The sequence below is a fragment of the Ursus americanus genome, chromosome 7 (genome assembly GCF_024610735.1).
Source record: "Ursus americanus isolate L20-20 chromosome 7, mUrsAme1.1.p, whole genome shotgun sequence".
In the NCBI taxonomy this organism is placed as follows: domain Eukaryota; kingdom Metazoa; phylum Chordata; class Mammalia; order Carnivora; family Ursidae; genus Ursus; species Ursus americanus.
In genome coordinates this window covers 65,075,988-65,096,210 of record NC_142133.1, presented here as the reverse complement: position 1 = coordinate 65,096,210, position 20,223 = coordinate 65,075,988, and the positions used below count along the sequence as shown (strand labels likewise).

The 20,223-nt window shown below is 49.8% G+C and overlaps 3 protein-coding genes across 6 annotated transcripts in view; 2 read left to right on the top strand and 1 right to left on the bottom strand.

Moving 5' to 3' along the window:
• Window positions 1-1,308: 1,308 nt before the first annotated feature.
• Window positions 1,309-12,235, top strand: NRBP1 (nuclear receptor binding protein 1). Of its 2 annotated transcripts, none has more exons than XM_045809189.2 (18): window positions 1,309-1,458; window positions 4,665-4,894; window positions 5,086-5,208; window positions 5,651-5,752; window positions 6,149-6,238; window positions 6,391-6,431; window positions 6,780-6,874; window positions 8,354-8,437; window positions 8,621-8,679; window positions 8,828-8,926; window positions 10,293-10,425; window positions 10,598-10,703; window positions 10,847-10,897; window positions 10,995-11,130; window positions 11,347-11,400; window positions 11,486-11,549; window positions 11,808-11,863; window positions 11,940-12,235. In XM_045809189.2, the coding sequence occupies exons 2-18, from the start codon at window positions 4,685-4,687 to the stop codon at window positions 12,042-12,044; spliced, it is 1,608 nt and encodes a 535-aa protein (XP_045665145.1). In that variant the 5' UTR covers window positions 1,309-1,458; window positions 4,665-4,684; the 3' UTR covers window positions 12,045-12,235. The 2 variants fall into 2 exon arrangements, with proteins under 2 accessions (XP_045665145.1, XP_087719893.1); XM_087863767.1 differs by lacking the exon at window positions 1,309-1,458 and adding an exon at window positions 1,869-2,246.
• A 326-nt stretch (window positions 12,236-12,561) lies between these two features.
• On the top strand, window positions 12,562-14,236 carry KRTCAP3 (keratinocyte associated protein 3). The gene is made up of 7 exons (XM_045809191.2): window positions 12,562-12,694; window positions 12,832-13,016; window positions 13,107-13,166; window positions 13,340-13,546; window positions 13,674-13,808; window positions 13,917-14,029; window positions 14,150-14,236. The coding sequence occupies exons 1-7, from the start codon at window positions 12,667-12,669 to the stop codon at window positions 14,154-14,156; spliced, it is 735 nt and encodes a 244-aa protein (XP_045665147.1). The 5' UTR covers window positions 12,562-12,666; the 3' UTR covers window positions 14,157-14,236.
• A 73-nt stretch (window positions 14,237-14,309) lies between these two features.
• Window positions 14,310-20,223, bottom strand: part of IFT172 (intraflagellar transport 172) — a 32,721-nt gene continuing 26,807 nt past the window's right edge. For all 3 annotated transcript variants that reach the window (XM_045809187.2, XM_087863766.1, XM_045809188.2), the window contains 13 exons: window positions 18,748-18,846; window positions 18,466-18,575; window positions 18,274-18,337; window positions 18,073-18,159; window positions 17,659-17,775; window positions 16,996-17,106; window positions 16,701-16,820; window positions 15,879-15,974; window positions 15,564-15,623; window positions 15,381-15,479; window positions 14,901-15,054; window positions 14,672-14,763; window positions 14,310-14,463 (listed from right to left, as the gene is read on the bottom strand). In XM_045809187.2, coding sequence (XP_045665143.1) covers window positions 14,374-14,463; window positions 14,672-14,763; window positions 14,901-15,054; window positions 15,381-15,479; window positions 15,564-15,623; window positions 15,879-15,974; window positions 16,701-16,820; window positions 16,996-17,106; window positions 17,659-17,775; window positions 18,073-18,159; window positions 18,274-18,337; window positions 18,466-18,575; window positions 18,748-18,846 — 1,299 coding nt within the window. In that variant the 3' untranslated portion in view covers window positions 14,310-14,373. The remainder of the gene's footprint in view (window positions 14,464-14,671; window positions 14,764-14,900; window positions 15,055-15,380; window positions 15,480-15,563; window positions 15,624-15,878; window positions 15,975-16,700; window positions 16,821-16,995; window positions 17,107-17,658; window positions 17,776-18,072; window positions 18,160-18,273; window positions 18,338-18,465; window positions 18,576-18,747; window positions 18,847-20,223) is intronic.

The following is a 20,223-nucleotide window of genomic DNA, read 5'->3' as shown; positions in this document are numbered from 1 at the left end:
GGAGGATGCCAATGGGTTCTCTATGCATATTTGAAAGAAGGAGCTAATTGAAAAGGAAAGGTTGATAATGATAAGGACCTGACAGAAGAGAATGAGAAACTATGATGATAATATCAACTGATATTTAATGAATGTTTATAGTGGACCTGGTGCTCCAATTGCTTTGGAGCCCCCAAGGAAAAAAAGTTAACCTGGAGAGGAGGAGGTACAACCTTTTTTTGAAGATTAGAACAAAGAATTTTAACCTCAACTCTTCTGAAATTATATGCTAAATTTGGTGGACAAATCCATTTTTTAAATATTCAAAACAAGATCCATAACTTCCAGCAGATTTCTAAAAGTGTAAGCCCTTTCAAAGGTCAAGAATCAAAGGATGAAAGATGGGTTGCAAAAAATAACTATTTTGAGGCGAAGAGATGAGAAAATGAGAGGGCTTTTGCCAGATACTGTATCCTTCTTTGTATTAGTTAAGAAGGATTAGAGATTTCCTTTAAGGACAGTGAAATTTAGTGATTATGACATTCCCAAGTTGTGACAGTTGATTCATCTTCCTCCCTCCATAATATACGTCTAATGGCAGAACGAATTTATATCGCTGGGGCTCAGCGTTTAGTTTTCACAGATCAATGGGCTCACCCAGAATCCTTTCTTTCCACTTCTTCGAAGTCAATCCAAATTCTTTCCAAACATCTTCTCAAGGAAGACTTTGATAAATCTTACTGTTTGGATGTCAGATCTGGCTCCTATCAACTTTTGGTGAATAGCTTAACGCCTCTGATTCAGTTTTTTGCATTTGCCAATTAGCATTGAAGGATAATTTCAATGTCTCATGAGAATCAAACGAGTTATCTGTGAAAACCTCTTGCAAAGTTTTGGCAAATATCGGTGCTATGCAATTTTCAGAATATATTCAGGAAAATTTTTAAGCTTTCTGAAGAATTGGTGTCCTGCGCAGTCTCACCCCTCGCCCCCCCAATAATGAAAGTGGGTGGGCGCTCCTCCCGGACTGAGGCTACGTCTTTCGCTCCTTTTGTCTTTTAGTCAGACCAGAACTGTCATGGCGCCTTCAAGAGAGAGGGAAGGCCTTCCTTTCACCCAGCAGAATCATCGGGAGCACCTGGGCTGGACGGAGGGGTGGACAGAGAGACCAGCCGCAGTTGAGATCGAAGACACCGAAGCCTCCGAGAGGTCTCGGCCGGACAGGCTCAAGGGGAGGAGACCGGGTTGAAGACTATGCCAGCGAGCTACCGTCTTCCCGGGGCACCGCCCATCTTGGCCGCCTTATCCAATGGAAACCCAACGGCAGTGCGGCACCGCCCATCTGTTGGTCGGGACGCCGCGAGGGCGGGGCCCGCAGTTCGGTTGCGCTGCGAAGCGCAGCTGTGAGGGAGTCTCTGGTCCGCGACCCCGAACCCGAGCTGGAGTTGAAGCGCAGGCTGCGGGGAGCGGAGTCGGGAGGTGAGCGCCGAGGGGAATGAGCGGGAGGAAGGGGTTCGGCGAGAGGACGTAAGGGTCGGTCTCCGCTGCCCGGGGCGCTGGGACCCGGGCAGGCGGGTGTCTGGTGGCGGCTCTGCTCGCTCGGCGGCTCAGGCCCGGCCCGCCGGAGCCGAGGGGCCGCCCCGGCCCCACAGTCTCTGCCGGGCCCGCCCGGCCTGCCCTGAGTGGCGGCGACCCGGAATTCTGCCGGTGCGGGGCGCGAGGCCCTGGCGTTCGTGTCGAACTGGGGCTGACGAGAGGCGGGGCCGGCGGCGGGGGCGGTGGTGGCGGGCCCCGCGGCCTGCGGAAGCGCAGCGTCGGGGCCGCGCCTGCTGGCGGAGGCCAGCGCGCCGACTGCGCGGGGGCGTGGCCTGCGCCCCTGACGGCGCCGCGGGGCCGGCCTTTGATGAGGTGGCGGCCGGTGGCTCTCGGGCCTGCGGGGTTGCTGGCGCTCCCTTGCAGACTGCGGGCAGGGCGACCTGTTGGAGCGTGAATTGGTCCCCTGCGCTTGCTTGACGTCTGACCGGACAGTCCTGTCGGTCCCGGAGGCCCTTTGGTCTGGTCGGGGTGAGGGTAGCTCAGAGGCCCGGGGCCTGCGAGCTGTTGCCGAGGAGTTGAAATGCAGAGGGGCTGCAGCCCAAAAAATAAAAGTCTCCGAGAAAAACTTTGCGCGACGATCTACCTACAGTGCTCAGAAGTGAACACAGTTTTCTCGGGGTTGCTGGAGGCGGCGAGGAGAATCCCTTGTAGGGGCGTAAATGACCTTTTCCGTATGTGATCTTTTAAACGTCTGAACGACCCTGAGATGAAAATCCCAGCGTTACAAAGCTTTCTTCATCAGGAGGGGAAGTGCTGGGGGATCTTGGGCGGTACCTTCATTTGCCTGCAGGGGAAAGGTTGGGGAGGGAGAAGACGAGCACATTCCAAGGATGTGTCTGCGACTGGAAAAGGCCTGGCTGCTTTTGTAGTGTTTTGTGGGTTAATTGTCTGTGCCCTGAGTCCAGAGGTTTCCTTAGAGCCCATTGGTTGGTTATAGCCTTCCTGTATTAGAACTCCACTGGTATTTCCTATTGTAATCTCGCTGGAAATTTTACTTAGCTGTTCAGATTCAAGATGCATTCTATAAATATAGCTGTTCTAGGAAGTAATCATTTGAACTTTCTTACCATTTTCTTAGTTACTTTTCAGGGGAAGAAAAAAGGAAAATGATCTCTAACTCGTTTTCTGGTAGATTACTAAGATAGGTAGTAGCTTTCTTGGCTGGTTGAATAAACAGGGGAAGAATATCTTGCCAGATTTTCTCTGTAGTGCGTTGTGGTTCTCTGGTATTTACTAGAATGTCATCTAGTAAGAATCTCCTGATTTGGGTTAAACACAGTGTGGGCTGAGGATGGAGATGGGCAGAAAGGGGTATCCAAGAGTTCTAAAATGAGGGCTTTTGGAAAGATTGGTGTTGATCAGAGGCTTCTATATTCTGAACTTAGAGGAGGAAATCTACTTTCCAGAATGTCAGTTTCATACTGGAGCACTCCTTCAAGCCCAGCACACAACAGGTTTTAACTCCTTCACAGCCTTTGTTCTTAGAGATTTAGAATACCATTCAGCGGTTGTCCTGAGACTGGACAAGTTAGCGACATTTAGCTTTTGAGAATTTTTTCTTCCAAGTAGCCATGTGCCTTGAAAAAAATATTATACTATATCCTGTAACTGCTATGTCTTGAGTTATTTGTTCTTTTTTAAAAAACTTTCTTTTTAAGATTTTATCCATTTATTTGAGAGAGGGAGAGCAAGCTTGTGTGCATGAGGGGGAGGAGGGGCAGAGGGAGAAGCTGATTCCAGGTTCATCCCAGGACCCCAAGATCATGACCTGATCCAAGACAGACGCTTAACTGACTGAGCCACCCAGGTGCCCCTTGAGTTATTTGTTCTTAAGGGAATATCTCTGTCAGATCTAGTATCCCAGCGGGTGGAGCTTTGAGCTATGTGAATGAAATGAGAGCTGGAAGCTGAAAGTCCTAGATCTGTTTAAATTTGTGGCTCCATGATGCGGGCATCTCATTTATTTTATTCACTATTGTATCTCAAGTACCTAGCTCAGTGCTTGGCCTACAGTAAGTGCTTAATAAACATTTGTTGAATGAGTGAATGAAAAAAAATGTTGCTAACCAATACCCTTGCACACTCACATCACAGGGAAGGTGAGGTCATCAGGGATGAAGTCACTAACCACTGCCAGTCACCTGGCCCAAGGGTAGCCTCAGCATGGGCTGACAGACTTGATCTCTGTATAGGAGGGCTGGCTAGGGAATGCCAGAATTCTAGTGGAATAAATTAGCTGAGGGTTTCAGCCGGATAAATTTGCTGAGAGTGCTACAGGTCCAGCCTTAGGGCTGAATCAGTGGAACATTTTGGGGTCTGGAGTCATCTGTTCTGAACAGGGCCCATGTAGCTTAGTTCTTGAGCACAGTGAAAACAGAGGCAGGCGAGGATTCAAAGGGAAGACTATTGGGTGAGTATTGCTGAGAAGGAGTGATATCTGTCCCTGATTTGGCTTTTCATTTGGACCTTACTAATGGGGGTTGTATTGTCATAAATCTTAGGAGGCTTGCCACTCCTGGTGGGTTATCTTCAACCAAGATAAATTCCCTTCTGTAGACTAAGTAGTTAATGTTTCAGTTTTCAGACAGGACTAATTTGATTTTGAATTTAAAGGAATTAAGGGAGGTGTATTTTTTTTCCTTTTTAACTGCAGATGAGGTTAATTTTTTTTTAAATCAAATATCTTCTTGCTTTTTTTTTTTTAAGATTATTTATTTATTTATTTGACGGGGAGAGAGAGAGTGCCAGCGATAGAGGGAACACAATCAGGGGGAGTGGGAGAGAAATAAGCAGGCTCCCAGCGGAGGAGCCTGATGTGGGGCTTGATCCCAGCATGCCAGGATCACACCCTGAGCCGAAGGCAGACGCTTAACGACTGAGCCACCCAGGTGCCCCCAGATGAGGTTATTAGGATTAATGGTGAAGCCCAGTGTGGGGCTTGAACTTACGACCCTGAGATCAAGACCTGAGGTGAGATCAAGAGCTGGATGTTTAACTGACGAGCCACCCAGGTGCCCCAGAATTAAATCTTTATAGGTCTGTCCTGACCCTCTCTGCCTTCTCCCTCCATCCTTCCCCCACCAATGCAGGCCTGAGTGTTCGTTCCAGCATGTCGGAGGGGGAGTCCCAGACAGTAGTCAGCAGTGGCTCAGACCCAAAGGTAGAATCCTCGTCCTCAGCTCCTGGCCTGACATCAGTGTCACCTCCTGTGACCTCCACGACCTCAGCTGCTTCCCCAGAGGAAGAGGAAGAAAGTGAAGATGAGTCTGAGATCTTGGAAGAGTCACCATGTGGGCGGTGGCAGAAGAGGCGAGAAGAGGTAAGGTGGTGGTAATGTCACTCTTGGGGGAGTGAATTCTAAGTGCGGAGTGGAAGGGGAAGGTCTCAAAGGGGCAGACCAAACTTTAACAGATAGATCAGAGCCTAGGAAAGAATGATCATATGGAGTATTAAAATGGAGGGTTTATAAGGTAGCTTTAATAATTCTTTTCCATTTGAATTTCTTCTTAGGTGAATCAACGGAATGTACCAGGTATTGACAGTGCATACCTGGCTATGGATACAGAGGAGGGCGTAGAGGTTGTGTGGAATGAGGTCCAGTTCTCTGAGCGCAAGAACTACAAGCTGCAGGAGGTAGGTAATGGTGAAAGGATATAGCCTGTGGGGTGTTAGACTGCAGGTGTTATGAAACAAGGTGAAACCAGAGAAGGAGACAGACCATAAGAGACTCTTAGTCTTAGGAAACAAACTGAGGGTTGCTGGAGGGGAGGGGGGTTGGGGGATGTGGTGGTTGGGTGATGGACATTGGGGAGGATATATGTTGTGAGCGCTGGGTGTTATGTAAGATTGATGAATCACAGACCTATTCCCCTGAAACAAATAATACGTTGTATGTTAACTAATTGAATGTAAATTAAATAAAAGCATGCAGGTGTTAAAGAGGAATTGGTGTTGAGAAGCTGATTAGGAGGAGAGTGTGTTGGGATTAGATCATTTCTGGGGAGGGATAAGGAATGGCTTTTCAGGATTACAGTGATTTCTGAACCCTGTTATCCCACTCTCTCCCCTCTCTCAGGAAAAAGTCCGTGCTGTGTTTGATAATCTGATTCAGTTGGAACATCTCAACATTGTTAAGTTTCACAAGTATTGGGCTGACATTAAAGAGAACAAGGCCAGGGTAAGAAGTTTTTCTTGAGCTTACCCCAGACAGACTAGCTACATTTATTGTTCTTTTTCCATTCAGAGATGAAAATAAGGTAGTTTTGAAACAAAACTGGAATCAACTGTTGTGGAGAGAAGAGAGTAGGGCTTTGCCCATGACCTATGCCTCTTGTCTGGTGATGGACAGGGCAGAAATGAGCAAACTTCTGTTTCCTTCCCATAGCTCTTATTCTTCGGTAGTTTTTTTTTCATCCTCTTAAATCTGAGGAAGTGGTGCTAACAACAAAAGGAGGGAAACTTAAAACAACCATCACCACCAGCCTTCCAAATATAATATATATTTGGTGTGCATGTCATCAGGTAGGGGATCATTTCTACTCTAAGGCTTTATTTGAGTGCTTTGCCTCTCTAGGTCATTTTTATCACAGAATACATGTCATCTGGGAGTCTTAAGCAATTTCTGAAGAAGACCAAAAAGAACCACAAGACTATGAATGAAAAGGTATGGAGGGAGAACAGACGAGGCTTTAGGCTGGTTTGGGGGTTTTAAAAAGATTATATTAATCATGAAGCTAATCAGGAAGGGATGGAGGGGAACTAGTTAGAGGGTTAAGAGAGGGGATTATTGCTGACCCTTTAATCAAACTTTTCCAGGCTTGGAAGCGCTGGTGCACACAAATCCTCTCTGCCCTTAGGTAAGTAGGATCTGGTTAGTGTTTTTCCCCAAACGGTTTTTAGAGCATTTCTCTGCTGTTCTTTTCTGCCACTGCCCACTTTTTTTGAGTCCTATACTGTCAAAATTAGGCCCCTAATTTTGGTCTTTTAAAGAGTCTATCCTAATCCCTAACCACGATACTATCTCCCACCTCTTTCTCCTAGTGCTTATCCAGCTATTTAACTCATCAGGCATAATGGAGATTCAGAGTGTGGGGATTATCTTTGTGGTGACCAGCAGGAGACCAGGCCCTTGCTCCTCTTAACCCTTGGGTTCCCCCTGCCCTTAATTTCCCAGTGGCCCCTCTAACAGCCCAGTGCCCCCACAGCTACCTGCACTCCTGTGACCCCCCCATCATCCATGGGAACCTGACCTGTGACACCATCTTCATCCAGCACAACGGACTCATCAAGATTGGCTCTGGTGAGGGGAGGGAGAGGTTCTGGGCAGGGGAGCCTCGGGAATTTGGGAACCATGGGGGTAAGATGAAAGGAGGGGAGAATAGAGCAAAATTCTGAGGCGTGGGCTGGTGGTAAGAGATAGGACTTTGCTAGCGGTCATTCATAGGGAGAGGCCAGTCAACTAAGGGTAGGGTCTAATATTATACCTTTTTTGGAGGGAAGCAGGTTAATCCAGAGATCTTGATAGGAGGTTGGGAAAGGGCAAGAGATGGGTCTAAGGTCTGACTTGAGCCCCTGGGGCCAGACCCTATCAAAGGAGGTTCCAGGCTGTGCCTGCTGTGAGTGCTTTCATTTGCCGTGTATCTGTGTGCAGTGTATAACATTTCTGTGTGCCGTGTCTGTGTGTGGTTTGTGTGTCCATTTGTCTGGGGCTTGGCTGCTCCATCGCTCACAACTTTTCTCTGTTTTCCTCCCTCCCGCTTACGGGCTGCTCTGTTCCCAACAGTCTTTCATAGGATTTTTGCTAATGGTGAGAGCTCCCTGTTGCCCCACTTGGGGCTCTGTTTGTGCTCCCTCTGCTCCCCTTTGCGGCTGCCCAGTGCATGCAGTCGTGGGAGCGAGCCCTGTTACCCTACCTCCCCTGCCTACTTATCCCTGCTTGGCTTCTCCCTAACAGCCCCACCTGCTTGCCCTTCCATAACTTGCTTGTTTCCTGTGGATTCTGCCTGGCTGGCCATTTATGTCCTGGATTCTTATTTCCCTTCATCATCAGGCTGGTTCCTTAAATCATACTGTGCTCCCAGACTCTCTGTGATTTGTAGTCATTGTTTATGATCTGAGTGAGTCCAAACTGGGCCAGGCCCTGGTTCCTCGTTCAGGCCTGTGGCAGCAATGGTGAGGAATAAGGGAGTAGAGCAGGAGTCTAAAATTTTGATGGATTAAATGTGAGACTGATTCAAGGGTATTGGTTCAACTTTGAGTTGTTTTTCAGTTTCAGTCGGCAAAGGTGGGTAAGAAGGAGGCTATCTAGTTGGTTGTACTGTTAATCCTTCTTACCCTTTTTTTATCCAAGTTTCTGAGATCTTTAATTGTCCCAGATTAGGAAGGGCTGCCTAAGTTTTTATGCTATTTGCAGGGTGGCTGAAAGAACTAGACCAAACATTTAGATATTCCTGAGCTCTGGGGAAGGTGAGCAGATCACAAGCAAAAGTTTTTCCTTAGCCTCCACTGCTTCTTGGCCAGCTCAAGGACCCTTATATACCTATTAGTTGAGTGTGGAGTTTTTGTTGCTACTGAATTAGGGACCTTAAATGAGAAGCAGTAGACCCAAGAAAGGAGAAGTAGGTGGTGTGTTTAGTTGTGGTTCAAGATGGGAAAAGGACGGGTTTGCGCCTTGAGGGTTAGAGTCTTCAGGAGAGAATTTGGCTTTTGGGGACCTCTCTGGAGTGAGACTGTGCTTTGTTGATGGTGGTCAGATTGTGGGTATCTCCCCTACTCCCAGTGGCTCCTGACACTATCAACAATCATGTGAAGACTTGTCGGGAAGAGCAGAAGAATCTACACTTCTTTGCACCAGAGTATGGAGGTGAGGCACCAGTTTCTCTGCCCTCTCCGTGTTCCCGGGTTTCCACCTTATAACCTGACACCCAGAGATAATAGAACTGAAACTTCTAGTTCTCTGCTGGCATACAAAAAGTTTTTAAAAGGCATTTCTGCCACTCCCTGCCCCCATCCTCTGATTCACCAAAGCCTCCTCTGTTTTCCCTAGAAGTCACTAATGTGACAACAGCAGTGGACATCTACTCCTTTGGCATGTGTGCACTGGAGGTGAGGAAACCACAAACTGTGGTGATGGAAAGGGGTCAAGTTAGAAGATGGAAGGGGGAAATGGAGGAAGGACAAGTAAGGTCTTGAGGGGTTGATTCTGGAGCACTGAGTTCTGAAGTTTCTATTGGTCTTTTCTGGTCCCCTGCAGATGGCAGTGCTGGAGATTCAGGGCAATGGAGAGTCCTCATATGTGCCACAGGAAGCTATCAGCAGTGCCATCCAGCTTCTAGAAGACCCATTACAGAGGGTAAGAATCTTCTGGATCACTCCCTCAACAGACTTTGAAATGTCTTTGGGTTTTTCTTCCTTTTTACTTGGAATATGCTCTCTTCTAAGAGCAAGAAAACAGAAAGGACAGGCAAAAGCAGTGAATATCTGAATATTTCCCTAGGTGGCATCTACTTTGTTTTTTGTATACACACACACAGGTTGGGAGTAAAGGTTGTGTGTTAATTTAGGTGTGTCTACCTGGACGTAAACTAATTTAATGGTTACCTCAGGTAACTGGTATATGCTGTCAGACAACCATCTTGCTATTTTTAACAAATTGATCAGTTTGAATTAAATCCGTCATTTGGGGTTTTATGTTTATATAGTTTTAAGTAGGGAAAGTGCCCTGAAATAACGAGCTAGGATTTAAAGGGTATAAGGTTATGAATCAGTAGATAGACTATAGTAAATAGACTATAGGAAGGTCCAACAAGGATAGGTTGTAACTCATTAGACAATGTCCTGAGGCTAGTGTGGAGTAAATTTCTAGTTCACCATTAGGTTGGGGCATTCAACTGACAGATTAGGTTTATCACCTTCTTGGCCTTCAAGTTTGTAAGGAGGAAAAGAAAAGCAGGTTAGGGGCGCCTGGGTGGCGCAGTCGTTAAGCGTCTGCCTTCGGCTCAGGGCGTGATCCCGGCGTTGTGGGATCGAGCCCCACATCAGGCTCCTCCGCTATGAGCCTGCTTCTTCCTCTCCCACTCCCCCTGCTTGTGTTCCCTCTCTCGCTGGCTGTCTCTCTCTGTCAAATAAATAAATAAAATCTTTAAAAGAAAAGCAGGTTAATTGTCATGGGACCTATGGGAGGTGGGAAAGGGCGGGGGTGTATGTGGAGGAAGCTTGGGGAAAGCCAGTGAACTTCATAAATGATTGTAGGAGACAAAGGAGATTGTGGTAGTAGGCTTGGGAAATAAAAAGATGGCTTATACTGTTGACCACAACAGATAGGTTTGGGAACAGAGAAAGTAACTTTGATGAGGGTCAGAGAGGAAGGTAGGCAGTGAAGGTGGGCTGTTAAAGCACAGAAGTAGAAAATTGGGAAAAAATTTTCAGAAGTTTGAATAGTAAAAAAAAAAAAAGCTTGTGGTTGAAGAGTGAGTAGAAAAACAATTAAAACCGGAAAAACAGTGAAGTATACCTTTCATATACTTCAGAGTCTTCTCTCTATACCTGAGAGTCTTGAGAGCCCTTTCAAATACATGTAAGAGTTTACTCTGTCAACCAGTGCTGACCGCCTGGTATTTACGAAGCCTGTGCTACGTATAATGAGTGATGAAGTATCATGATGAACACAGTGGCCTGGTTGCCAGATGCCCGCTCTACTTCCTCATTCCCTTTTCTAGGAGTTCATTCAAAAGTGCCTGCATTCTGAGCCTGCTCGCAGACCAACAGCCAGAGAACTTCTGTTCCATCCAGCACTGTTTGAAGTGCCCTCGCTCAAACTCCTTGCTGCCCACTGCATTGTGGGACACCAACGTGAGTCCCCTTGGCCCTGCTAGGAATTATCTTCCTCTCTGGAGCGTCACTAACAATGCTCTCTTTCCTTTTGCACTTCCAAAGGAATTCTTTACCCCCCAGAACCCCTGGGCCTTCCATGACATTAATCTGACTATCCCTCCGTAACTTCCCATTTCACCATGTCCTCCAGACATGATCCCAGAGAATGCTCTGGAGGAGATCACCAAAAACATGGATACCAGTGCTGTCCTGGCTGAAATCCCTGCAGGACCAGGAAGGGAACCAGTTCAGACTTTGTGAGTAACTGAGAGGGTCTGAAAAGGACAGATTTGTCACTACCACTGAGGGTTCTGTCAACTGTCCATTCTTTGGGAATTGTTGAATCTGTTGTTTTGCTTATTTCCTTCCTTTCACTTGCTTGCTTTCTTTTCTCTTGCAGGTACTCTCAGTCACCAGCTCTCGAATTGGATAAATTCCTTGAAGATGTCAGGTGAGAGAAGGGTGAGAGGAAAGGCTTGCTTGAGGAAGTGGGGTGGGTGTCCTGAGGCATTCACAGAGCCCATGTGACCGGTTTGATCTTGCTCTAGGAATGGGATCTACCCCTTGACAGCCTTTGGGCTACCTCGGCCCCAGCAGCCTCAGCAGGAGGAGGTGACGTCACCTGTTGTGCCCCCCTCTGTCAAGACTCCAACACCTGAACCAGCTGAGGTGGAGACCCGCAAGGTGGGGCTATGTGCGTGTAGAGGTCTCTGTGGTCATGGTGGAAGGGAGAGGACACGTCAAATAAGGCTTTGTCCTTTAGAGAGAAGAATGTGTTTCTGCTTTCTACAAGCTTGTCCTGTGGGCTGGAAAGTCTTCCAGCCGTCGGGGGCTTTTTGTTGCCTGGCAGTACTACTGTGGTGACCCTCTGTGGTGACCCTCTGCGTGCCCTCTCCCTAGGTGGTGCTGATGCAGTGCAACATCGAGTCAGTGGAGGAGGGAGTCAAACACCATGTAAGGCTTGGGGCCAGGACTGCACAGGGCTGGGTGGTCGGGGTGGAGAAGAGGCGCCTCATTTTCTGACTGTCCTCTTCTCCAGCTGACGCTTCTTCTGAAGCTGGAGGACAAACTCAACCGGCACCTGAGCTGTGACCTGATGCCAAGTGAGTCTCTCCTTCCCCTCAGAGGAGGAGAGTCTGAGTCTTATCTGTGAGGGACATTCTTAGGGGCGGGGAAGAAGGTTACAAGGCGTCAACACATTGACACACACAGAACAAATGTCTTAGTTCCTAAAACTGGAGGGTAGACCTGACAGTTGCTTGTATCGTTCTTGGCCAACTGGGCCGACTGGACTGGGGCTGTTGGAAGGGCTCTGGGCCCCTTCCTCCCACACCGTGCTCACCATCACTTTTCTCTGTCAGATGAGAACATCCCCGAGTTGGCAGCCGAGCTGGTGCAGCTGGGCTTCATTAGCGAGGTGAGCTTTCTGCCTTCAGCCGCCCTGGCCGCTCCGTCCTGCTCTGGCCCTGTCTCACCCAGCTCTTCTCCCCCAGGCTGACCAGAGCCGACTGACTTCTCTGCTAGAGGAGACCCTGAACAAGTTCAATTTTGCCAGGAACAGCACCCTCAACTCAGCCGCTGTCACCGTTTCCTCTTAGAGCTCACTCGGGCCAGGCCCCTAATCAGAGCTGTGGCCGTCACTAGACGCGCGACAGCCTTCCTGCCCTCTCCCCCCAGTCAGTATTACCCTGTGAAGCCCCTTCTCTCCTTTATTATTCAGGAGGGCTTTGGGGCTCCCTGGTTCTGAGCATCACCCTCCCCCTTCCCCTTCTCTTCCTCCCCTCTGCACTTTGTTTACTTGTTTTGCACAGACGTGGGCCTGGGCCTTCTCAGCAGCCGCCTTCTAGTTGGGGGCTAGTAGCTGATCTGCCGGCTCCCGCCCAGCCTGTGTGGAAAGGAGGCCCACGGGCACTGGGGGAGCTGAATTCTACAATCCCGCTGGGGCGGACGGGGCGGGAGAGAAGGGTGGTGCTGCAGTGGTGGCCCTGGGGGGCCATTCGATTCGCCTCAGTTGCTGCTGTAATAAAAGTCTACTTTTTGCTAAAAGCGTCGTGTGTGTGTGCGCCTTCCCCGCTAGGGGGCGCGGGCTCGGAGCCCCGCCCGGGACGCGCGCGGGGCTGGGCCTTCAGGTGGCGGGTGGGCGGGCGGAACCGGCAGGGAGAGCGCGGGCGGGGCCGGGGCCAGGTAGAGCTGCCCTGCGGCGGGGCGCGGACGGCCGCGATGAGGTGCTGCCGCCTCTACAGATTCGGTAATTTCCGGCCCCGGGCTCCTTCCCCTGCGTCCGCCGGCGACCCGCCCCACGGCCCCTGGTTCACCAGGGGCGGCCGCGAGGGGCCCTGGGCTTCCTTTCCGGCTCAGGCCTGCCCCTCCCCCCGTGCTTTGCAGACGCGGCCCGCGGCCCCCGGCGGCTTATGCGCGTGGGCCTCGCGCTGATCCTGGTGGGCCACGTGAACCTGCTCCTGGGGGCCGTGCTGCACGGCACAGTCCTGCGACACGTGGCCAATCCCCGCGGCGCCGTCACCCCGGAGTACACCACGGCCAACGTCATCTCCGTGGGCTCGGGGCTGCTGGTGAGCGCGCGGCGGGGGGCGGGGCCGCGGGCGTGGGGGAGGGGAGGTGGGACGTGAAGCGGCGCGGGTTTCAGGCTTTGTGTCTTCCAGAGTGTTTCCGTGGGACTTGTGGCCCTCTTGGCATCCAGGAACCTTCTGCGTCCACGACTGGTGAGAGGGGATTTCTGGAGCTTTAACTGAGGCCTGGAGTCAGGGAAATGAGGACCTGACTCAGCTTCATCTTTAAGTGGGAGGAGGAGCCTCAACTAGAGAAACCAAGGTGTCTCATCAGTGGGAGAGACAGCCGTGCGCAGCTGCTCACCCTGACCTTCTGTCCCCGCCAGCACTGGGCCCTGCTGGCAGTAGCTTCGGTGAACTTGCTCTTGTCTGCCGCCTGCTCCCTGGGCCTCCTGCTTGCTGTGTCACTCACTGTGGCCAACGGTGGCCGCCGTCTTATTGCTGACTGCCATCCAGGACTGCTAGATCCTTTGCTACCACTGGACCAAGGGCCTGGACGGGCTGACTGCCCGTTTGACCCCACGAGAATCTATGTGAGTGCGCGCACTTCTGGGCCTTTTTGCAGTCTACAGGGCCTTGGCCCTGCCCTTTCAACCACCCCTACTTGCCACTCCTGTCCTGCTCCCTCTCATCCCCCCACCTTCCCTCTTCACCTTTTAGGATACAGCCTTGGCGCTCTGGATCCCTTCCTTGCTCATGTCTGCAGCGGAGGCTGCTCTGTCTGCTTACTGCTGTGTGGCTGCACTCAGCCTGCGTGGGGTTGGGCCCTGCAGGAAGGAAGGGCTTCAGGAGCAGGTAAGGAAGATGAACAGGAAGGGCTCATTCAGCACGGTCTGGCTGTGTTGAAGAGGGGCTGAACTGTATAATTCAGGGCAGGAGTACTAACTCCATCCTCCCCTACAGCTAGAGGAACTGACAGAGGTTGAGCTTCCTAAGTGTAAAAGACAGGAAAATGAGCAGCTGCTGGATCAGAATCAAGAAATGCACGCATCACAGAAAAGCTGGGCTGAGGACAGGTAATCCGTGAGGACTGGGACCTGGGAAAGGGTGGAGGCAGGGAACCACTTTTAGGACTGGGTCAAGTCGTTTGCTGTGCTGCTTGCCCTCTGACCCACGTTCTCCCTTCTGTGGAGCAGGTGCTGATCCAGAGCCTCAGTCCACAGCGGTGACATAAACCCAAGATGACATAAACAGTTGTAATAAAAGAATTCCTTTCTTCTTGATGAGGATTCCTTTTGGGGGGAAAAGGGCACTAGGCTGATGTTGGGGATGACTTTGATCAAAAGAACACTAGTCTCCATTACCTATAAGACTTTAATGGGGGGGGGGGATCCAATAACTCTTTCCTGAGCCCTGCCAGTTACTGAAAGGAAAAGCTGGTGCTAGGTAGCCCTCCACACCACTGACTAATGAATTTCAGCACATCCTGGCACACTGGACTGTGGGAAGTCTGTGGACAAACAGAAGAACAAGAGAGGAACTCAGTGCTAAGGAAAAGCATTCCTTCTCTAAAGAAAATCAACCCCATCCTAGTAGGGAGAGCAGAGTTCAGGGCCTGAACCTGCCTTCTTGACATCCCCACCCACCCTTCTAGTGGTTTCTTATTTCCCTTCAGTGCTGCTCTCCCTGCCCCCACCCTCCAAGTCTCCCTCTCTAACCTTGATAGCCATAAGGAACTTATTCCAGTTGTCCTTATTAGCTGCTTTCCCTGGCCGCTTAAATTCAATTTTGTTCCTCAGAATGGGGTATCCTGTGGGGGAAGAAAAAAAGATGAACATTTGAGGGGGAAAACCAAGAGCAATTTCAGAGTAAAATACTCCCTTGATCCTGCTGTTTTCCCTTCCTTTCTGCCCACCACAGAACGGGGGCTGCTGTAGGGTTCTGCACCTGTAATGAGGCAGGGCAGTGCCCGAACTCCAGTGCTCGCTGCCACCAGGGAAGCTTCGTAGGCACCGCGCTCATCCCGAGGCAGAACCTGCTCCAGCCGCTGGTCCATTGAGACTGTGAGTACCCAGTCTCGAACCTCTTCCCTCTGAGCCTCCTGGGAAGGACAGAAGGAGCAGCAGCTTCACGCAGGGCAGGGCGAGTGGAAGGTGGTGAGTTGGGAGGCTTACTAAACTGCCATCCTGTGCATCGTCTTTTACCCATACGTGATCTTCCTTGGATGGGGTTCATGGTCACCACCTTAGTTTTCTTTTTTCTCTGCTTCTACTTTCACTGAAGGAATAGTGAGGGCTGAGGCCCTTCCAAAGATGTTGCCAGCTGATGCCCATTACAAAGGTTAGGAGGACCGTGATAAAGTGTTCTCCATTCACAACGCCCTCACACTGGTATGGCCTTCCCCCTTCTCCAATCTTGTGCTCTTACCGGTACGTGCTGCTTGGCTGGGAGTGGCACCTCAAAGGGAATGTCTGTATCCTGAAAGTCAGAGTGGTCAAGGGCATCCAGAGTCCCTTCTTCAATTGCCTGTGGCAGAGTGGGCAGCCATGAGATAGACACGGCTCGTGACAGGCAAAACTCCCACCCTCTGGGCACAACTTCTCTACTTACATCAGTCAGATCCAAAAAGCGGTTGAGGAAGATGAATGCCATGTTCTCCCAGCCAACTGCCTGCAACAGAGAAAAGTTGCAAGTGGGAGTGAGCAGCTGGGCTTGGATGCTGCTTTTCCAGGATGCAGGGGGAAGAATCCAGGAAGACACATGAAAATGGTGTCCTCCATAATATCAGCCCCGGAAGACAGTGGAAACGGTATCTATAACATCAGCCCCACTCGGCTTTGCTCCACCTGAGCAGACAGGATATTCTACCTTCCAACTTTTGATTTCCCTATCTCCTTGGCCACACCCTTCCTTGTCCCAGCTCACCTTGGCAGCAATGCCTGCTTCATAGAAGGCCTTGTCTGCAGGCAGGAGCTGGGTGTGGCGTAAGAGCGAAACAGAAAGCCTGGCAGCCACAGTTTCCTATAGATTAAAGTCAAAGCATTATGATCCTGGCAGTAGCGACTGAGCTACCAGACCAGTGATCTTATAACTCAGGCAGCCACAGAACCAGAAAACCAGTAATCCGTATTACGTCGCTCTGGGTCTCAAGCAGCTGTAGGTCTTAGCTAATCTTTTTTTTTTTTTAAAGATTTTATTTATTTATTTGACAGAGATAGAGACAGCCAGCGAGAGAGGGAACACAACAGGGGGAGTGGGAGAGGAAGAAGCAGGCTCATAGCAGAGGAGCCCGATGTGGGGCTCGATCCCACAACGCCGGGATCACGCCCTGAGCCGAAGGCAGACGCTTAACCGCTGTGCCACCCAGGCACCCCTTAGTTCATCTTTTTCATCTGCACAAGAGAACTAGGCCTAGATTATTTCTATCATTCAAGTATACACAATAAAGTTACAATATGCAATCACAAATAAGCCAAAGGGGTGTGTATATTGTAAGAGATGAATACAGAAGTTGTGGGATTTGAATGTTTAAGTATAATGAGGCTGGAGCTATGTGGGCAGAGGGCCCTAAGAAGGTCAGTGGAGGAGTCCAGGAAGAAAACAACCTCAGGGAGGGTTAAAGATTTGTCTAATAGAAGAGAGGCTAGGAGAGAAGTGGATCAAGCTTGAGAATCGAACTTGAATTCATTCAACTTCATACACTGGCAGGCGTGTCCTAAGGCTGAATGCTCCTCCCCCACATCTCACCAGCTGTTTGACACTCTGGGCGGCCGAGCGAGTGGCATAGTAATGAGCAATCAGCAGCATCGTCTCAAACTCCTCATGGGCTGGAGAGTTTGCTTCACTGGACCTCACCAGGTTTTCACACTAGAGCAGGAAAAGAGCACAGCCTGGGTCAGGGATTGGAGGAGTGCCCGAGAGCTCATGGCCATCTGCACAAAGGTGCAACCCGTCTGAAGGTAAATGTTTATGTGCCCGAAGAGAGGAGGACAGGGACAGGTGGGGTAGCCCTGTCACTCTGTCACGGACCCGACTTCCTCACCAAGTTAAAGAGCACGTCCCGAAGATCAGCCCAGTTGTGATAGGCCTCAGCGCTGTTGGTCCCGGGTGAGCTCACCATGTCCATGAAGATCCTTTTGTAGATGTTGAAGTTCTAGGGGTAGTGGGGAAGGAGAGCTGAGTGAGAAGGGGTGACTAGAAGAGAGAGTGTATGTGGGACCAAAGAGGAAACAGGCTGTAAGCGTGCGTGTGGAGGTGCTAGGGGACAATGATGGAGAAAGTGTTGATCATTTTCAGTAAGAGAAAGAAGAGGAAGAAAATAACTTTCTTATAGTTGGTGGTCTGCGTGTGGACAGCTGTGCGAATGCAAACGCAGTCACAGCATTAATGGGTGATCTCCAGGGAGCTGGGGTGCTCAGATTGTGTTTAGTCTCTGAAGAAAGTAAGGCCCTAGAAGTGTGAGCAGGAGTCATCTCTGAAAGACCGTTCCCTGTGTTAGCTAAGAGCATGGGGAGGTTGCTGAATGTTTCCTCAAACGGTAAATCTTGAGAGGCTGTACATTTCAGAAGAGGCTGGTGGGGGTCTCTGGGCATGATGCTCTCTAAAAGGATCTTCTGAGAAGACAGCTGCTGAGGGGATGGGTGGTTCTTGAGTAGAAGGTAAGAATTTCCTTGGGAAACATTCACCCCGAGGAGCAGGCTGGTACCTGTGGGTTAGCAGGGGCTCCGTGCTGCACATACAGGGCTAGTGCTTGGCCGTAGCCACCCTCTCGGATCAGGTGAGTCGCATACAAAGCCACATACTTGTGCAGAATCTTGTAGTTCTGTCCCAGGGATGGAGGAAAAGCATGGGGAGGTTGGGATCAGTAAGACCAGGCAGTGAGGGTGGGGTGGTAACTTAAGGCCATGGATTTGTTTAGGAGGCAAAGGCCAATGCAAGTCAGGCCCAGCTAGGTCTCTGACTCCAGTTTCAAAAGGGTGGAAGACTGATCTCTTATGCTGGTTAGGGATCTCTGGGGTTGGGCTTTGGAGGAAGTAAGAGAGATACAGCTCTGGGGCAAAGGGGAGCCAAGGGAAAATGTCCAAAGGGGCTAGGATGGGAGGAAGAGAGCAGTCAGTACCTGCTTGGTAGCCGTTTCAATGCACTTGTCCCACTGACCCTGCTCCACATACAGGTCCAAAGCAGCCACCACATCCACACCCACTAGCTATGGGTCAATGGAAAAGACAGAGTTAGGACAGAGATGATATGAGCGGGGAGAGGAGGGAGAATCCCTTGAGGCTCCGTGCGTTCTGCCTCTTGCTAACTCTGCAAGTCTCACCGAGTCCACTTTGCCCTGGTTCTTGAGGAACTCTTTATAATGCTGGTCCACGTAGTCTTCGTACCTGTGAAGATGTGCAGAGATTTAGCACTGCACTGTCCCGGGATGCACACCTTTCCCATGAGAACTTCCTCCTTCTCTTTATAGAAGGAAGTAAGAGAATTTCCTGGAGAGAAGGGGTCAGGAGCTTACCGGGGATCTAATTCCTTGGCCACACGCTTAGCCTTGTTCCACTCCTCACCCTCAATGAAAGCATCGATGGCTTCCTTGACTAGATCCAGGTTCAGATAGAGCTCTGCAGCCTGCACAGTGGGAAATGAGAGCCTGGAGACCATCTCTCCCCTATTTCCACAGAACTAACTCCAGGTCACACCTGCCAGGAAGCCCACCTCACATGCCCTCCTGGGTGTGGATGGCACTGTTCCACCCCTCTCCGTGGAATCTATTTCTTTTCAGTCCCAGCACTCTACTTACTGCATTGTGCTTTCCAATTCCAATCAGCTGGGGTCCCACAGCCCGAACTACTTCCAGACTGCGTTGGGGAGGCAGAAACTTCATGGCGAGTTCAGCTGCCTGAGTGGCGGAACAGAAGATGACAATGGGTAGGAGACACACATACCACTGCACATCCTCAGCCGGGTCTGTTTTTTCCCTTCAGTTGCCAACTTTCTCTCTTGCACTCTCCTTCACTTTCTACCCTCCTGGGCAAGGCCTGCCACGTAGTCCCTCAGAGCCTTGAAATGACCATCGGTGGACCTGTCCGTTCCTCGCAGCTCTTCTTTCAGACACTCACTCTGCTGTCTGAGATCACTGTGTTTGGTCCTGCCCCCCTCGGACAAACTGGTTACTCAAGTTCTTTGTCACAGACAGAATCTTGGTAGTGTGATGTAGAGAGAGAAGGCATTCTGCAGCTATTTGTGTTGGGCGTTTCTGCACCTGTTTCTTCACCTGTAAGAGTGACGTTTGGTCTAGATTTGTACCATCCAGAGCAGAAGCCACCAATCACATGCAGCTAGTCCCAACTGAGATGTGCTCTCAGCTTAAATACACACTGGGTTTCACAGACTTAGTACAAAAGAAGGAATGTAAAATATCTCAATAAATTGAGAAATAAGTAGTATCAATAACAACCTATCAATAAGAGGCACCTGGGTGGCTCAGTTAAGCATCTGCCTTCGGCTCAGGTCCTGATCCTAGGATCCTGGGATCCAGCCCTGAGGCCCCCCCTCCCCCAGTCAGTGCTCAGTGGGGAGTCTGTTCCTCCCTCTCCCTCTGTGCTTCCCCTCCCTCCACTTGTGAGTGCATGTGCGTGCTCTCTCTCTTGCTCAAATAAAATCTTTTAAAAAATCAACCAATAAAATATTGATTACATGTTGAAATGAGTTTTGATATATTTGATTAGGTAAAATATAATTATTTTCTTGTGTTTCTTTTTACTTATTTGAACGCAGTTACCAGGAAATTTTTAAACTTAACATGTATGACTTAACTTTGTGACCTGCAGTCTATTTCTATTGTACAGTGCTGGTCTAGATGACCTTGGAGACACCTTCCAACCCTAAAACTCAGTAATTCTACAAACCTGAGCATTCTATAAATTTACTCTTTCCACTGTGATGTTGACATCCTCATTGGATTTTAATTTCCACATACATGGTCCATTTTAGCTACAGTCTATGCTAAATCCTCTTGGTCTCTCCCCCACCTATTCTTGCCTCACTTTCTTTACCTGTCAAACCCTTCACAGCTTAAAGTGCCCCATCTGGGAAGTTGACTAATCTGAAGAAGGTATAGTCCTGTACAGACGCCAATAAACCATGCTCCAGAGTAAAACACAGCAGGTGCGTCATAAACACTTGCTGATTAAATTTGCATAACCATCAGTCCTTCTTTCTAGGGGCTCTATTGAATTACAAGGCCTCTGAAACCCGAGGGGAATTCTGCAGGGGC

Excerpts from the sequence above, each read along its gene's own strand:
- NRBP1 (XM_087863767.1), top strand. The coding sequence starts at position 2,096 with ATGCAGAGGGGCTGCAGCCCAAAAAATAAAAGTCTCCGAGAAAAACTT. Across the intron at positions 2,247-4,664 it reads GGGCGTAAATGACCTTTTCC|GCCTGAGTGTTCGTTCCAGC; the intron begins GTATGTGATCTT and ends CCACCAATGCAG. Across the intron at positions 10,426-10,597 it reads CTGCATTGTGGGACACCAAC|ACATGATCCCAGAGAATGCT; the intron begins GTGAGTCCCCTT and ends CATGTCCTCCAG.
- KRTCAP3 (XM_045809191.2), top strand. The coding sequence starts at position 12,667 with ATGAGGTGCTGCCGCCTCTACAGATTCG. Across the intron at positions 13,017-13,106 it reads CCGTGGGCTCGGGGCTGCTG|AGTGTTTCCGTGGGACTTGT; the intron begins GTGAGCGCGCGG and ends TGTGTCTTCCAG. Across the intron at positions 13,547-13,673 it reads TTGACCCCACGAGAATCTAT|GATACAGCCTTGGCGCTCTG; the intron begins GTGAGTGCGCGC and ends TTCACCTTTTAG.